General features: G+C 47.2%; 1 protein-coding gene across 1 annotated transcript; it reads left to right on the top strand.

Moving 5' to 3' along the window:
- Positions 1–951: 951 nt before the first annotated feature.
- On the top strand, positions 952–17,576 carry ETHE1 (ETHE1 persulfide dioxygenase). Its single transcript, XM_080829420.1, has 7 exons — positions 952–1,432; positions 1,779–1,923; positions 2,032–2,180; positions 14,659–14,788; positions 16,600–16,689; positions 17,091–17,207; positions 17,373–17,576. Exons 1-7 carry the CDS (start codon positions 1,352–1,354, stop codon positions 17,423–17,425), a joined length of 765 nt encoding a protein of 254 aa, XP_080685546.1. The 5' UTR covers positions 952–1,351; the 3' UTR covers positions 17,426–17,576.
- Positions 17,577–18,442: the final 866 nt, after the last annotated feature.

Raw genomic sequence — 18,442 nt, 5'->3', positions numbered from 1 at the left:
GGAATTTGAACTGTCACAGCCAGGCCCTGGAATCCATGCAATTTCCATGTATTTTTTGTTGCCTCTTGACTGGGGCTGTGGGCGTGATGGCGAAGTGGCCCGATCGGAGAGGTTAATGTAACAGGGCCTAGTGATGAAGGGGGAGGAGGTGGCAGAGGAGGAAGGAGTCCAGGAGGGTGAGGAGAGCATGAGAGTGGGCTCCTATTGAGAGGCTGTTCTGTGCTGCGTGCTCTCCGAGACTCTTTACATGTCTGAACTTACTAGATCTTCCCAATGAGGGAGGAGCTATTGTCAACCTCAACTTGCAGAGGAGCAAACTGAAGCCCAGAAGAAGATAAGTCTTGAGCCCAAGGTCACAGAGCTGGGAAGGTTGATGCACAGGCTTCTACCTCTTAGGAGATCTCACAGCTGACCGAGCAGGTGTGCATGCCTTCAAGGGTCTAGCAGTCCTGCCAAAACAATAGGAATGGGCCCCAGGAGTGAGGAGGTTTTATTTGGGGGACCCCCACAGCAAAGAATGTCTGAGGATCCTTGTTTTCCTGTTTCCTTCTTCCCCTGAGCTCCTGGCAATCCCTGAACCTTCCTTTATTTCAGCCCCAGTGTCTGTGCCATTCTCCCCCACCAAACGGGACAGGACTTACCTCTGGGTCTCCAGATTTGCCCAGCTTGGGCCAGGCACACAGGAGCTCTCAAGTGAGACATCAATGAGAAATATTTTCTCCTTGACTTTGAACTTTCCTTCTGCCTGTTTCTCTCCTCTCTGAGAGATTCTCTCCCTCTTTCTGCTCATTTTCTCGTTGCTCTAACGTCCCAACATCTCTTCCTATCTTTCATAATCGTCTAGAATTTCCAAGTGTATCTTTCTGACCATATTTCTTTGATGGACAGCCCATTCCAACTCTATATCTCTCCGTGAATCTCTGAAAGTCTTTCCAGGTCTCTCTTCTTGGTATCTTAAAGTCCAAGTCTCTCTCAAGTCTCTCAGCATCTCCTTTTATCTCTGAGGGGCTCTCTGGGTCTCTCTCCTGATAAAAACCACTAAGAAAACATTAGGAGTCCCGCAATCAAGTGTATTGGGGCCTCTTGTTGGGTTTTTATTTCTTTCCCTGTCTGTGGCGCTCCCACCGTCTCTCCCTCGCCTTTTGAGCCCTTTGAGCCTTTTGAATGTCTCCCAGTTAGCCGCTTCTCGGTCTCGCTGACAGCCCTGAGCCCCAGAGCCCGTGGCCCCTTTAAGGAGGGCCCCGCCCTCTCCCCGCCCCAGCCCCGCCCCTCCCCTCCCAGGTCAGATAGGGGGCACCCGGCTTCCGCCAGCGCCTGACGTCCGCTCAGTCCCCACCGGGCCGCGGGCGCGATGGCGGGGGCCACACTGAGGGTCGCCGGGCGGCGGCTTAGCCAGCGCAGCGGCTCTGGAGTCCCCATCCTCCTACGGCAGGTGCGAGGAGGCTGGGCCCGCAGCGGGACCGCGGGGCGCTGGACGGTGGCAGGGGCGGGACTCCGGCGTCCTTTAAAGCCGAGAGTTGGGGGATCCCGTGGGCTTCGGGCAGGACTCCCTAGTCCTTTACGGGAGAGGTTAATGGTGAGCCTGATTTGGGGGGTATTTGGAGGTTGGAATTCATTGTTTCAGACGGAACAGACTCCGGATACGGAGGGGAAAGGAAGGGCTGGGTTTTGTGTTCCTGGATCTTAGGAAAAGAGTCGGGTCGAGGCTCGGACTCTTGGGTCCTCCGTGTGTGGGAGTCTCGTTCTTCGCTCTCACCTGTCCCACTCCCCCTTCCCAGATGTTTGAGCCCAAGAGCTGCACCTACACGTACCTGCTGGGTGACAGAGAGTCCCATGAGGCCATTCTGATCGACCCGGTTCTGGAGACGGCGCCTCGGGATGCCCAGCTGGTCAAGGAACTGGGGCTGCGGCTGCTGTATGCTGGTCAGTCTGGAGGCCGAACCCCTGGGTCTGAGGGAGGAGGGGTTTGGGGGCTGGGAGTCCTGAGTCCTCTCTGAGCCCTCCTGGACCAGGCCCTCCTCTCTCTCCCAGTGAATACCCACTGCCACGCGGACCACATTACGGGCTCAGGGCTGCTCCGGTCCCTGCTCCCCGGCTGCCAGTCTGTCATCTCCCGCCTTAGTGGGGCCCAGGCTGACTTGCACATTGAGGATGGAGACTCCATCCACTTCGGGCGCTTCGTGAGTTGGATGCTGGGTGTGGAGAGGGTGGTGGCCTGGACTTCTTGGCCTCAAGGGAAGAGGGGGCTGAGGGCTTGGGCTCCTGAGCCCCTGGATAAGAGGGAACTCTGATCAGGGCTCCTGATCTCTGAGTTTGTCTCTGGGAGGAGGGAGCCATAAACCCAGGTGGGGCACTGGGGCAAGAGGCTCTGGGCAGGTGTGTCTCTGGCCAAGCCCTTTAAGTCAACAGCATTTGTGGAGTTTCCTACAGCCTTGGGGCAGCTCCTTTGGCTTGGCATCTCTATAAAAGTTGATTGAGGGCTAGAATTCTGAGGCTGGGGCTGAGAGAGAGATCCCAGCTCAGGCTTCTAAAGCCACTATTAGGGGAAGAAGCATCCTGTTGCCCAGGGCCAGGACTAGGATGAGGCTAACAAGGCACCCAGGGCGCAACATTTAAGGAGGCACTTACTCTTACAGTCACGGTCACGCAAGGGCAGGGTAGGCACCTTCCAGCCAGCGCCTCCTTAAATGTTCACCCTTCTGTGCCTGCTTGCCTCACCCTTGGTGGAGCTGTTGCCTCACACAGGAAGGGTCTGAAGTTTCCTACCTCCTCTCTCATCTTTGTCACAGGCCAAGGTCAGCAGGTTTCCCGCCAGGATTTCAACCCAAAGCAATAGATCGGAGTGGAGAGGGCGCTGGGGGGAGTTGCCCTCAGAGGGAGGAGAAATAGCTGACCAGGCTTTTCTCTGATCAGACTTGCTAAAGCTACAGAGAGAGTTGGGGCTGACTTTGGGGACAGAATGGGCAAGTGACAGAGGGGGGACTTGACCTCCAGGTTAGAGGATTTTGCTAAACGGGGACAGCTTATCTGAGTCAGAGCATTTAGAGATGAGAGCTGTGTGTGTGGGGGGGGGTGTGGATCAGAGGGTGGAGCTCCGGGGGGGGGGCGGCCTCTTTATTGCTGGAAGCCCTTTTCTGGAAGCAGGTGAAAAAGTGCCTTATAACTTTATGGGCACTGTCCGTGAGTGTCCAGGGCTAGCAAGCATTCCTTGAGCTGAGCAGGCTTAGAAGAGTGAACAGTGGTTGGGGTTTCATGTCAAGATGAGCCCTTTGTGAGATTGGACGAGCAATGTTTTGAGTGAATGTCGAAGGGTTTAGCTGTGGCAGATGTCGTTTCCGTGTCTGGTTTTTTTCAAACGACTTAACTGATAGTCACAAACCATCAGTTCATCCATTTGAAGTGTACAATTCAGCGACTTAGTATATTCAGAGCTGAGTCCACCCATCACCACAGTTAACTGTAGAATAGCTTCGTCACTTCCCGGGAGAAACCCCACGCTCCTTAGCTGTCACCCCAGCCCTCTCCCCTCTCACCCCAACAACCACAAATCCACTTTCTATCTCTCTAGGAAACACCAATTCTGGGTGTTTCATAGAAATGGAATCATATATTGTGTCGTCTTCTGTGACTGGCTTCTGTCATAAGTGTTCAGGGGTCATCCTTGTAACAGGTGTCAGTGTTTCATGCCTTCCTATGGCTGAGTAACTCTCCACTGTGTGAATTCGACTCATTGGTTCATTCATTCATCCACCAGCCGATAGACATTTCTGTTGCTTCCTTTTTTTTTTTTTTGACTATTATGCATAATGCTGCTATAAATATTCGTGCACAAGTTTTTGTGTGGCTGTTTTCATTTCTCTTGGATGTATCTGTAGGATGGAATTGCTAGATCAAAATAATAACTCTACGTTTAATAGTTCGAGGACCTCGGGAGCCTGGGTGGCGCAGTTGGTTCAGCGTCCAACTCTTGATTTCAGCTCTGGTCTTGATCGCAGGGTTGTGAGTTCAAGCTCATGGTGGGTGTGGAGCCTACTTAAAAAAACGGGTGGGAGGGGTGGTCCCTGGGTGGCTCCGTCGGTTAAGTGTCTGCCTTGGGCTCAGGGATCAAGCCCCACATGGGGCTCCCTGCTCAGCGTGGACTCTGCATCTTCCTCTGCCCATCCTCCTGCTCATGCTCTCTCTTTCTCCCTCTCAAATAAATAAATAAAATCTTTAAAAAAAATAGTTGAAGGGACTGACCGACTAATATCCAAAGTGGTCACACCATTTTATATTCCCACGGGCTGCATACGAAAGGCCTAGTTTCCAGGCACCTGAGTGGCTCAGTTAAGCAGCAGACTCTTGATTTAGGCTTCCCAACAGGGCTCCATGGGGAGTGTGCTTCAGCATTCTCTGTCCCTCTGCCCCTCCCCACTCCTCTCTCTCAAATAAATAAATAAGTCTTAAAAAAAAAAAAAAGAAAAGAAAAAAGGGGGCGCCTGGGTGGCTCAGTGAGTTAAAGCCTCTGCCTTCAGCTCAGGTCATGGTCCCGGGGTCCTGTGATCGAGCCCATCAGGGCTCTCTGCTCAGCAGGGAGCCTGCTTCTGTCTGCCTCTCTGCCTACTTGTGATCTCTGTCAAGTAAACAAATAAAATCTTTTAAAAGTCATTTTTTAAAAGATTTTATTTATTTATTTGACAGAGATCACAAGTAGGCAGAGAAGCAGGCAGAGAGAGAGGAGGAGGCAGGCTCCCCACTGAGCAGAGAGCCCAATGCGGGGCTCGATCCCAGGACCCTGAGATCATGACCTGAGCTGAAGGCAGAGGCTTTAACCCACTGAGCCACTCAGGCGCCCCTGCAAATAAAATCTTTTAAAAAAGAAAAAAAAAATAAGAAAGTCCCAGTTTCTCCACATCCTTCCCAACACTTGTTAGCATCTGTCTTCATGATTATTTGGTGTTTGGTGTGGTTTTCATCTGAGTTCTTTATAAACCTTTAGAGATGGTCACACTTCTCCCTCATTTTCTTCCCTCCACTTTAAAAAAATTGACTTGTAACATGCATGTCCTACAGTAGAAAGTGTGTCTATTGTACGTGTGCAGCTTGTTAAATTTTTACATATGTTTACACTTGCATATCCACTGCCAAGATCCAGATACAGAGCAAACTCATCACCCCAGAAGGCCTCCTTGTCCCTCTTCCTGGCCATTGACCACAACACCCCCATCAAGAAACCAGCTGCCGACTTTTTTATTCATTTTTAAATTTTTCTTTTTTCTTATGATAAGGACTTTGAAGATTTGCAATCTTAGCAACTTTCTTTCTTACTTTTTTTTTTTAAGTAGGTCCCATCCCCAGTCCCCAGCGTGAGGCTTGAACCCAAGACCCTGAGATCAAGAGTCACATGCTCTACTGACGGAGCCAGCCAGGGGCCCCTCTTCCGATTTATTTAATCCTAGATTAATTCCATGTGTTCTGGACCTCAGAAACAGGGCTGTACCATGTGGGCTCTTTGGTGTTCTGGCTTCTTTCACTCCTCCTCACGTTGTGTATAGTTGCAGTCTTTCCTTCTGTTGCTCCATCCCAGGGATTGGCTAACCCGTTCTGTAAAGGACCAGACAGTAAATACTTTAGCTTTTGCAGGCCATATGGTCCCTGTTGGCGTGAAAGCAATCAGAGACAATGCATAAATGAATAAGCATGGCTGTGCTCTAGCAGAACTCCACTTCTGGCCTCTGTAATGTTAATTTCAAGAATTCTCATGTGTTTCAAAATACCATTCTCATTTTGATTTTTTTTTTTTCAACCACAAAAAAGCATTAAAAAAACACTCGTGGCCCTAGGACCATACAAAAGCAGACGACAGGCCAAATTTCATGTACCAGCCGTGGTTTCCCAACCCTTGATGTAGAGTGTTTTATTGTGTGAATTTATGATAATTTACCCATTTTCCCTTTGATGGCTGATTCTGGTTTGGGTCTATTAAGAACAAGGCTGCTGTGAAGGCTGTTATGCAGATGTTTTGGTGGACATTGCTCTCAATTCCAAGGAACAGACTTCCTGGGTCAGAGGACTGACCTATGATTAACTTTAGTAGAACTTGCCACTTTTTTTTTTTTAAGATTTTATTTCTTTATTTGACAGAGAGAGACACAGTGAGAGAAGGAACACAAGCAGGGGGAGTGGAAGAGGGAGCAGCAGGCTTCCTGCTGAGCAGGGAGCCCAATGCAGGACTACCGTCCCAGGACCCTGGGATCCTGACCTAAGCAGAAGGTTCAATGACTGAGCCACCCAAGCGCCCCAAACTTGCCACTTTTTGAGCTGGTTATATTTTATACTCACCGTGGGCCAGATTTGGATGATTTCATTGTACAATGAATTTTCTGTTTTACTGAGCAATGAGATTTGAACATTTGAGCTCCAATGAGGGGTGGCAGATTCAGAAAGTTAGTCTTGCCTGTTAAGTACGTTAATTTAGAGCACTGCCAGATACGGAGCCCCCAGATCCCACTTTAGGGATTCTGATTTCATTGTTTTGGGCAGACACAGGGGATGAGTCTCTTTTAAAAGCTCGAAGGTCGGTGCCTGGCTAGCTCAGTCAGTGGAGCATGAGACTCTTGAACTTGAGGTTGTAAGTTTGAGCCCCACCTTGGGTGTAAAGATGACTTAAAAATAAATAAAATCTTAAATAAAATAAAATAAAGTAAAATAAAAGCTTATAGGTGATTCTCATGTGGTCTGGGTGAGAATTTCACTACTTCCTTCCATTTGGAATTAATTATTATTTTTTAATTATTATTTTTTAATTAATTAATTTGTTAGAGAGAGAGCATAAGCAGGGGGTATGGAGAGAGAGGGAGAAGTAGGCTCCCTGCTGAACAAGGAGCCAGATGTAGATCCTGGGACCATGACCTGAGCTGAAGGCAGATGCGTAACCGACTGAGCCACCCAGGTGTCCCAGGAACTATTTTTTTTTTTAAGATTTATTTATTAATTTATTTATTAGAGAGAGGGAGGGAGAGTGAGCAGGGGGAGGGGCATTAGGAGAGAGAGAGACAAGCAAATTCCTGAGATCATGACCTGAGTAGAAAGCAAGGGTCTGTTGCTTAACGGACTGAGCCCCCCAGGCACCTCTGGAACTAATTATTTGAATTGTGGAAGAGATCTTCCCCTCTTGCAACATTTTACAAAAAATGACAAGCCTACAGAAAAGTTGAAAAGATTTGACAGCATCCATCCATCACCTGTCTTATTTTTTGATGCATCTTCAAGTTAGAGACATCAGCGCACTGTCCCTTAAACGTTAGAACAACTAATGTCATTTTCTTTCACGAAAGAAAGGAAGGTTTAGCTAATAGAGGTTCAGACTATTTAGCCGCAATGGAAAAAGACACTGAGTTTAGAAGTGCATAGATACGGTGGCTGGTTATACCAAGATTAGATGCTTTTGAATAATGGAGCGAAGCTATGAACTTGGGACCAGCTGGAATAGATGTCCAGACTCTGCTTGCCACCAGGGGGCAGTGTGGGCCGTGGGACCTGCTGCGCAGATCCCTTCGGAGTTGCCCAGAGCTGAGGCGAACTAGTTGGAGAAGGTGCCGACCCCAACCCCCCAAACAGGTGAAAGGACAGCTGCTGAGCTGGTGCACGTATTTGAAGCACCGTGGAAGGGAAGAAGGAATTTGTTGGAAGAATATGAGGTTAGGCTCCACAGAATCCCTAAAAACTATTCTGTGGCTGAAAAGATGATTCAACCAGTTTCGGGACCGGTGGAGGTCCGTGAGGTCCAGATAGAAGGCGCTCCCCCCACACCTTTTTATTAATATTCTAATATCTATAGCAAATTGAAACAATAGTACCGTGAACACTCTCATACCCTTCACTTAAAGTTCACCAGTTGCTGATGTTTTTAAAAATATTTTATTTATTTGAGAGAGAGAGAGAGCATGAGCAGGGTCTGAGGGATAGGGGGAAGCAGGCTCCCCGCTGAGCAGGGAGCTCGATCCGCTCAACCCCAGGACCCCAGAATCATGACCTGAGCCAAAAGCAGACACTTAACTAACTGAGCCCCCCAGGCGCCCCAGTTGCTGACATTTTTGCTACCTCTGCCTTATTTCTCTATGCGTGTATATACCATTTTCTTCTCTTACCATTCAAAAGCTTGCATATAGAAATGTCAACCCTAAACGACTTCTCTGGAGCGTAAGGAGGTATCAGAGGTTCTCAAACTCAAACCTTTTAGTATCAGAGCTCCTGGCCCTCTTAAAAGTTACAGGATGGCCCTCAAAGCTTTTATGTATGTGGGTTCTAGCTATCAATATTTACTTATTAGTTATATGTCTGTTACAGGTCAATACAAATAAATAAGTAAGACCTATCTATTCAGAGATGCCGAAAATTTTAATGCGTTAGAAATTAAAACTGAGACTTTGTTTTGAAAATGCAAGAATATCCAAGCACTCCATCTGCTGGCAGAACAATGACATCATCACCAGTCATGGAGCTTCTGGAAAATCTCACTGAACTGGAGAAGGAGAGTAAGAAGGGCAGAAGAGCTCTTCCTACTATCATGAAAATAGTTTTCACCTCGCAGACCCTCAGGGTTCCCTCATCTGCACTTGGAGAACAGTTCTTTTACAAAGTCTTCATCACAGAAAGTCTATGATAATTCTGAAATAATTCTTAAAACCAGCTTATGTTCGAATTGCCCCAGGTGTCCAGGAATCATTTTTATGGAATCGTTTTAGGAACCAGGACCCAGTCAAGCTTCATGCATGACATTTGGCTATAGGGTCTGTTAAGTCTCTAAATCTAGAACAGCCCCTTTCCACACCATGACATTGACTTTTGAAGTTTCTAGTCTACTGTCTTGGAGAACGTCCCACTTCTGGTTTGTTTCTGGTTGTTTCTTCATGGTGTCATTCAACCTCCTCTTCTCTTTACCGTCAACCGAAGTAGATTGTACGTATTTTGAATTGGTTAATAATAATGATGATAATTTAACAATAGTTTACAAGCTTTGAGGGTTTGCTTCTTGCCAGGCATTGTGCTGAGCTCTGTAAGTGTTCTTTATCAGTGTTTGTCTAGAAGGATTTTCATAATCAAATACCGCTGCAGGCAGCAGGGAGTGGTGGGGCCTGTGGCAAACCTTAGGATGCATGTTCCATTCATAGAGGACACCCACTGCACAATTCAAGTTGATTATTCATGTTTAGGAATGTGGTCTGTCGGGGAGCCTGGCTGGCTCAGTTGGAAGAGCGTGGGACTCTTGATCTTGGTGTCATGGTTTGAGGCCCAAGTTGGGTGTAGAGATTACTTAAATAAATAAGCTTTATAAAAAAAAAAAAAAAAGAATGTAGTCTGTTGACTGCCAAGCCCCCTTTTTTAAAAATAGAAGCTTCAAATGTACATTTTTGAGAAATCTTCCACTTTTTAAGGATAGACTACAAATTCAGACTTCTCATAACTTCTGAGTGGGCCAAACAAAACATTTCTCTGGCTGAATCTGGCCCTTGGGCCTCCGTTGCATCGTCTCTGACAAACAGATCGCATTAAACCTCCATAACCACATAGATGAGAAATATTTTTCTCATTTTACAAAGAAGGATATACAGAGAAGAAAAACGACTTGCCCACAAATTACACTGAGAAAGTGGCCAATTGGGATTTTTTTTTTCAAAAGATTTATTTATTTATTTGAGAGTGAGAGACAGACTGGGGGTGGGGGAAGGCAGAGGGAGAGGGAGAAAAAGTCCCAAGCAGACTCCATGTGGAGCCCAACACAGGGCTCAATCCCGAGGTCCTCATGACATCATGACCTGAGCTGAAACCAAGAGTCGGGCACTTAACTGACTGAGCTGCCCCAGGTGCCCTGCCAGGTCAGGATTTGAACCCAGGAGGCCCTGTGGTTCCACTAGATCAGTGGTTTTACAAAATTTAGAACCTTAATGGGGCATCTGGGTGACTCGGTCCGTTAAGCATCTGCCTTTGGCTCAGGTCATGATCCCAGGGTCCTGGGATTGAGCCCCGCATCAAGTTGCCTACTCTGCGGGGAGCCTGCTTCTCCCTCTACCGCTCCCCCTGCTTGTGCTCTCTCTCTCTGTCAAATAAATAAATAAAATCTTTTAAAAAGTTTTATTAACATTATTATTATGTTACTTTGATTATATCGTGATTATTGTGTCCTGGACATTTTTCTAAGTGCTTAACATACTCAAAATAACAATATTTTTTTGTTAAAGCTTTTATTTATGAGAGAGAGAGCAAGCAGAAGGGAGGGGCAGAGGAAGAGGGAGAAGCAGGCTCCCTGCTGAACAGGCAGCCCAATGCAGGGCTCGATCCTGGGACCCTGGGATCATGAGCTGAGCTCAAAGCAGACGCTTAACCAACCGAACCACCCATGTACCCCAGGAACTTAATATTTATAATAACCCTATGAGGTAGGGACAGTTATTATCCCCATTTTACAAATGAGCAGAGAAGCTCAGAAACAGAGAGGTGAAGTGACTTGTCCAAGGCCACACAGCTAGTAATAAATAGCAGAGCCAAATTTAGAACCCATGTCACCTGGCGCCAGATGCTGTTCGTAACTCCTAGTCCATGTGCCCTCTCCAAGACATAGCTGTTTCACATCCGGATTGATGACTGAAACCTCCGCACATGAAATATCACTTCCCTGTACTGTGTACCAAGCACGCTTCGATTTCCCACTTCCTCCCACATCCCATCCCACACCACTCTGTTCTTCTGTGTCCAGCATCCTTTTTTTTTTTTTTTTTTTGGTCTTATCTGTGACATCTATCCGTATTTCCACATTTAGTTATGGTTTACTCATTCTCATTCTGTGCCTTGGTTTCCTCATCTGTAGAATGGGAACAGGAATGGTACCTGCCTCATAAGGATGTGTGTGGACTGGATGAGTTCAGTCATGTTGAGCACTTAGGAGAGAGCCTGGCACAGGAGAAGGGGTCAGTCGGGGTCAGGGCTCTGGGGAGTGAGCAGACCTGACTGATGGAAGAGGGAAGGGTGTACCTAGCAGAGAGAATTGCGTGGGCAAAGGTGTGGAGAAACCTGGTTCTTTCTGGAAGCACCCCTGGGTTTCAGAGTAGCTGGGTGTGTTACTGGACATTGGGCTGGACGGGCGGGCAGGCACTGGAACAGGGGCATTTCAGAAGTCAGGCTGAGAAGCCAGAGCTCTGTCTGGGGGACAGTGGGAGCCAAGGAAGGGTCATGGCCAGAGAGGAGCAGGTCTGAATCTGGACGGTAGAAACCCTCCTCAGGGTCATGTGGGAGATGGATGGAGGCTGGTAGGCCAGGACAGAGGCAGGTGGTTGGTCCAAGCAGGAGAGGATGAGACCCAAGATGGGCGGGACTGTGGGAGGTACGGAGCAGGGGATGAATGCTAGATATTCCAGAGAAAGGAAAGGTCAGATAAACAGGGATGCTGCTCATCGGCAAAGCCACTTGTCACACAGACTCAGTCACCAAGGGCCTCGGGAGTCTCAGTCCATGTGGCAAGCGGGTTCTTGTTCAATTGACATTAAAATTTTGTCCAATTTATACACATACACAATTACACCATATATAGGCTTTAATTGTGCCACATATTCCATATATACTGTCTAACTGTGTTGGTTGTTTATAGCTGATGTCCTTCTGATTGGTCAGTACCCATTGCTACAACTGTGATCAGCTGGTTGTTTGTTCGTTCTGTTTTTGGTTTTGGTGATTAACTGTTTTCAACATTACTCCTGAATATCCATCCACAATATTTGGTTCAAAGGACACCCATGCTTTTTGTTAAAAAAAAAAAAAAATTCAGAACGTATGGAAACAGACAAAATAAAAAGTGAGAGATCATTCCTTGACCACCAAAAGGTTATGTTAATTTTAGGGGGGAGGGTTGTGATTTTTCCCACAACATTTTGCAAGATCATTTTCTTTGCATTTGTTTTGCATTGTACATATATCCTCGGATATATGAGTTAGGAAGGTGTTTGGCTGAAAGTAGTTAAAAAACTTGTACGGTGGCTTAAATATTTGGGAGTTCAGTTTTCTCCCATAACAGGGAGTCCGGAAGAGGACAGTCAGATGCTTCACCGACTGAACCACCCAGGAGCCCCATTTGGGGAATTCTTTTTCATGGTTGCAAGGTGGTTGGTGCAGCTGCGGCCATCACACCTTGGTCCAGAACCAGATAAAGTGGGAAGGGAAGGTGCCAAACATTTTTTATTGGGAAGGGAAAAGTTTTCCCAGACATTTTCAGAAGACCTACTGAGATCTCGGTCTGAGAACCGCGTCCGAAGCCACCCAAGCTACCACAGAGGGAAAGGAAGTGGTTGGCTGGGCACACTGATGCCCTGAACCAAACCAGAGACCCATGAATGGGGAAGGGTGGGACGGATGCCAGGTGTGGACACAGGATCTGTACCTGGTGTCCTTCAATATTCAGCAGATGACTGACCTGGATCAGGATGCTAACTGGTGGGAGGAGCACTGTGTGAGTGGGAACTAATCTTATAAGTGGTTTTTAGATCGTGAAGTTAACTTTTTTTTTTCTTTCTGACAATTGCTTCCCTGAACTGAGTGTGGGGATTTACATAATGAGGATTTCCTGGGTGGGCATTTTTGCCCATGTGTCCGAAGTTCTTTTTTTTTTTTTTTTTAGAGATTATTTATTTATTTATTTGACACAGAGAGAGGGAACACAAACAGGGAGAGTGGGAGAGGGAGAAGCAGGCTTCCCGCCCAGCAGAGAACCTGATGCGGGGCTCGATCCCAGGACCCCTGGATCATGACCCGAGCGGAAGGCAGACGCCTAACAACTGAGCCACCCAGGTGCCCCTGTGTTCGAAGTTCTTAACAGCAGAGTCTTAGCAGAAGCTTTGCGGGGTCAGAGTCCACATTTGAGGTGTTGGTAGACATTGCAAACTTGCCCTCTAAAACAGCTACACTGAGTCATACCCACATCCCAGGAAACATGAGGGCTGAGCAACTCTGACAGTTGTCAATCTGGTAGGCAAAAAATAAGGGTTTTTAAATTTAAATCTCTCTCCCTTTCTCCCTAAAAGGGAGATCAAACATTGTTTCAGATTTTTTTTTGACTATTTTTTTCCTCTTCCATAAATTGCCTGTTTTTTTTTTTTCTTTTTGCACATTTTTCTTTTGGAAGTTCTTACTGATGCTTAGGAGCTCTTTAAATATGATGGCTATTCATACTTTATAATACTTTCTTATACATGTTGCTAATACTGTCTCTGAGTTTTTTGTCTTTTAACTCTTATCTTGTTCTTTTCTATAATGAAATTAAACTATGTGGTCATTCTTGTCGCTGTTTTTCCTTATGTCCTCTGAATTTAATATGCTTAGAAAAACCTTTCCTACCTCAAGATTTGATACACACACACACACACACACACACACACACATCTCCTTATATAAGATTACATATACCCTTATATATTTGCTTTTAGAAATCTTTTGGTTTTTAAAATTTTAGATCTTTAGTTTATCCTGAATCGTGTGTTTTATTTTTAATTATAAAATGACATGCTTTCTGTTTAAAAAAAGGGGGTGGTAATGTAGGAAAAGCCTGAAGAAAAAAAGTATGTTTTGAGTGAACAAGGAACCTTTTTAAAAAATTGACACCACACAAGTTACTTTGTAGTCTGCTTTTAGCCCTTACCAGATATTAAATGTCTTTTCATGTCATTAAATATTTGTGTACAACATCATTAAATTTCATTTCAGTAGCATACTTTTAAATGAGTGTTTGGTATTCGCTATTTGTATTAGTGTGCTTATCTTTTTCTTATTGATTTGAAGATTCTATTTGTATATGAAGTATACTGACCACTGTGTGGTACATATATGTAGTAAATATATTTTGTCAGCTTGTTGGTTCTGTTTCACTTTTGTTTATGGTGTTGTTGCCACTCAGAAACTTCAGATTTATTTAAAGTCAAACCATCAATCTTTTTTTGTAATGATTTATGACCTTGGGATCGCATTTGAATCTTCTTCCCTAACCAGAGATCGTATATATTTGTTTGTATTTTTGTTGTTGTCACAGTTTTATGGTTTTCTTGCTTTTTTACAAAAGGATTTTATTTATTTATTTGACAGAGAGAGATCACAAGTAGGCAGAGAGGCAGGCGGGCTGAGCAGAGAGCCTGATGTGGGGCTTGATCCCAGGACCCTGAGATCATGACCTGAGCTGAAGGCAGAGGCTTAACCAACTGAGCCACCCAGGTGCCCCCGGTATTCTTGCTTTAAGTGTTTAATTCATAGGGAGTTTACCCTGGTATGAGGTTTAAGTCTGGGAATCTAACTTAATTTGTTTTTTTTTTTTAATTTAAATTATATTTATTTATTTGACAGAGAGAGAGCGAGTGAGCACAAGCAGGGGGAGAGGGCAGAGGGAGAAGCAGATGCCCCCCGCCCCCAAGCAGGGAACCCAAGAAAGGACTCAATCCCAGGACCCTGGAATCACCACCTGAGCCAAAGGCAGATGCCTAACCAACTGAGCCACCCAGGCGCCCCAAACTTAATTCTTTAACAACCACCCCCCGAGTGCTAGCTAGATGTGATCCTGGGGTGGGATGGGGGCTTCTGGGGCCAGTTTCATCATGAGGCCAGAGCCCTTGGCTTATTGGTAACTGTATCTTCCTTCCCCACCAGGCCTTGGAGACCCGAGCAAGCCCTGGCCACACCCCGGGCTGTGTCACCTTTGTTCTGAATGACCACAGCATGGCCTTCACTGGAGATGCCCTGCTCATCCGAGGGTGTGGACGGACGGATTTCCAGCAAGGTTACAGGCCCCTTTCCCTAGCCTGAGATCTTATTACGGTCCTGTGTGTGCCAGGGTTTGAAGTACCTGTTGCAAGAATGAATGAATGAGTGTTAGACTTTTAGGGGTCAGGATTAGATTGAAGAAGTTTAGCTGCTACAGTGAAGGAAAATTTGCAAATGGGAGGGAGATTCAGCAGTTTGCTTGTTGGGGGACAGTTAGATGCAAGGGTGTATCATTATCTGTCGCTGTGAAACCAGTGACCCCAGACCTTAGACTTAAGCAGTGATTGACGTTGATTGACGTTATCTCACGTAGTTTCTGAGAGTTGAGACTCTGGGAGCCCCTTCGCTGGGTGGTCTTGGCTCAACGTCTCTCAGGGGCCTGCAGTGAAACTACAGCCTGGGCTGTAGTCATCTGAAGGCTTGACTGGGGTGGGGGGGCCTGCTGCCAAGGTTCCTCACCACAGAGACCTCCCCACGATGGTCATTTGTCTTCATGACACGGCAGCTGGGTTCTCCCAAAGGGAATGATCAGAGAGACACAGACAAAGAAGCAGACAGAAGCACTAATTTTTTTATTAAAGATTTATATTTATTTGAGAGAGAGAGAATGTGGGGGTGGGGGACATGAGAGGGAGAGAGAGAGAGAAGCAGACTCCCCACTGAGCGGGGAGCCTGACGTGGGACTCAATCCCAGGACCCTGGGATCGTAACCTGAGCTGAAGGCAGATGCTTAGCCAACTGAGCCCCCCAGGTGTCCCCCACTGTGGCCTTATTTTTAAACCCCATAAGGAGTTTAGGTGCTGGAGGTGCGGCAAGGGAGGGTGTGGAGTTTGATTCAGGGGTTTGGCTGCGAGGGGGCAGTTAGATTCAGGAGTTTCACTATGGGAAGGGAGCTCAGTTTTAAAGATTTTATTTTTGTTGATTTGACAGAGAGAGACACAGCAAGAGAGGAAACTCAAGCTGGGGGAGTGGGAGAGTGAGAAGCAGGCTCCCCGCTGAGCAAGGATCCCGATGTAGGGCTCGATCCCAGGACCCTGAGATCGTGACCTGAGCCAAAGGCAGCCGCTTAACAACTGAGCCACCCAGGTGTCCCAGGAGCTCAGTTTTAAATCTCAGGGTTTAGCTCTCCTGTGTGCATGTGGGTGAATGTGGGGTTGACAGTAGATTGGGAGGATTTCGCTGCCTTGCGGGCGGAGGGCAAGGCAGGATCAGAGGAAAGACAGAACAGCCCTGAGCTGGCAGTGTGTGACCAGATCCCCAGGCTGCCTCTTGCTTCCTCTTCCTCTCACCTTATCTCTCCATCTTGGTCTCTGTCTTTTTCTCTCCGAGGCTTCTAGTCCTCCATTTATCCACTCCCGACACAGTTATGCAATTGAAGGATTTGAAATGAAAGGTGGAAGGAGGGTCCAAAAAGATTTGCCCCTGACCCAGTTTAGGACTCAGAGCTTTGTTGTTGGAACCATGGTCCCGTTTTCCTCCTTGGGCTCATGTCTTCAGTTTCTTACCTTCTAGTCTAGCCTCCCTGCCCACAACCCTTTCTTGGCATTCCCTGGCTGTGGGCACAACTCCTTGGTGCTTCTGGATCTCATCCCAATGTTACTTCCCACCATGGTGAATTTCTCACCAGTCCTCAATTCTTCACATATGCTGTTCCTTCTGTCTAGAATGCCCTTCCCTCTCTTTCTGTGCCTAGACAAAGCGGTACTGGCAGAAAATGAGGAAGAAGGTTTAGCTACTGTGGTTTTATCCTCCCACCCTTTCTTGAGGGAAGGGGCTAGAAACCTTCTCTCCTATTGATTTATTCACCTCTGAGTCTTCCCTCCCCAGGCTGTGCTAAGACCTTGTACCACTCAGTCCACGAAAAGATCTTCACGCTTCCAGGAGACTGTCTGATCTACCCTGCTCATGATTATCGTGGTGAGGGCTTCCTGGAGGAGGTGTGGGACTTACATAACTGTCCATTTGAGAGGGAGTACCAAACTGCTGGTAGTCCTTGTGGGGCATGGAGACTACAATTCCCAGATATTTCTCTGGCCAAAAAGAACAAGTGTTTAGGTGTGCTGAGTGTTCATGTAGAAACAAGAGTCCTAGAATTCCAAAGGGCATGCATTTTCCTGAGACTTCCTTGTAGAGCTTAGGGAATGTGGGAAACTACATTTCCCATAGTGCTAATCGAGGAGAGCACGGTCTCTGTGACAGTCTGGGAAGAGCCTGTGAGTCCCAGGCCCCAGATGCACCCTAAGCCTCCTGGGAAATGTAGTCAAAGGAGGCCCCAGGCACTTGCCAAGTTGACGTTCCTCGCCTCCCTTGGCCACTAGGGCTCACAGTGTCCACCGTGGAGGAGGAGCGGACTTTGAACCCGCGGCTCACCCTCAGCTGTGAGGAGTTTGTCAAGGTCATGGACAACCTGAACTTGCCCAAGCCTCAGCAGATAGGTGAGCAGTTGGGGGCCAGACTCCTGGGTCTGAGGGAGGAGGGGGCTCAGGGCCAGAATTATAATTTCCCAAAGAAGAAGGGCTCCTTGGATTTCTGGGTCCCCAGTGGGGCATGAGGGGGTCTGCTGGGGCCCCTTAGTTTCAACCCTGGCTTTTTCCTTTCAGACTTTGCTGTTCCAGCTAACATGCGCTGTGGGATCCAGACCCCCCCTTCCTGACCTGGTTTTGTCAGGTTCTCATTTCCGTTAAGAATGCACTAGGCGGGGTACAGAGAGGGGTGCCATTGCCAGGCCTCTCTCCTTCCCCTCCCTCACCAGCCCCTGAGCTTCTCAAATAAATAAATAAAAATTATTATTTTTTTGCTCTGAATCGTATTTCTGTCTATTTGGGGGGAGGGTGCCGTTGGTTTTCTGGTCTGAGGTGTCTGGGCTGAAGAGTTCAGGGAGGAGGGGGGTGGGTGAAGCAGGCTGCTGGGAAGGGGGAGATTTTTTCCTAACTCACCAGATCAGAAACAAACCTATCCCAGGCAGGGCTTCTCGCTCCCTTGGATTAGAACACAATCTTGAGTTGGAGCCACTTGAACCCATGAGACCCAGGATAAGGTACTTCACTTCTCCACGCCTCAGTTTCCTCATCTGTGATGGAAATAATACTAATAATAGGGTGTTGTGATGATCCAGTGAGTCCGCCTGTATGAGGTGCCTGGCACGCTGCCTGCGTGGCAGGCGCCCTATCAGTGGTGACCATTATTGTCACTATCATTTGAAATGATCTTCCAGGCACTTCCCTGCAGCACCAGAGTGACAGTGTGGCCCATGGTTAAGAACGTGGACTTTCCAGAGAACAAATCCAGCCTTGGGATGAACTACATGTCTAGACTTCTGGGCACATTTATCCCCCTCGACCTCAGTTTCCCCAACTATAAAATGGAGATGGTAATCCTTTTCTCATCAGGCTACTGTAAGGATGAAAGGAACGTGTTTCAAGTGTTTAGCACAGCTCCCGACATCCAATAATCCTTTCTCACGTGCCTTTCTCAGTTATTTTCCTGTTTTTGCCCGGAGAGGAAAGGGTCTGGCTGAGACCTTTAACCTCTGCCCTCCACCCCACAGCAGAGTGGAGTTGGGGGGGATCACACTTCCCCTTTCTCTGGGCGGGTCTCTGACTCAGCTCAGGGCACCCCCTCCCCTTGCCCAGCTCCCCAAACCGGTCGGAGCCCTTCTAAAGGGCTTATT

The sequence above is a fragment of the Martes martes genome (genome assembly GCF_963455335.1).
Source record: "Martes martes genome assembly, chromosome: 17".
Lineage (NCBI taxonomy): Eukaryota > Metazoa > Chordata > Mammalia > Carnivora > Mustelidae > Martes > Martes martes.
Note: the sequence above shows the minus strand (reverse complement) of the source record. Positions and strands in the feature narration are given on the sequence as shown.

Excerpts from the sequence above, each read along its gene's own strand:
- ETHE1 (XM_080829420.1), top strand. The coding sequence starts at position 1,352 with ATGGCGGGGGCCACACTGAGGGTCGCCGGGCGGCGGCTTAGCCAGCGC. Across the intron at positions 2,181-14,658 it reads CCATCCACTTCGGGCGCTTC|GCCTTGGAGACCCGAGCAAG; the intron begins GTGAGTTGGATG and ends CTTCCCCACCAG. Across the intron at positions 17,208-17,372 it reads GCCCAAGCCTCAGCAGATAG|ACTTTGCTGTTCCAGCTAAC; the intron begins GTGAGCAGTTGG and ends TTTTCCTTTCAG.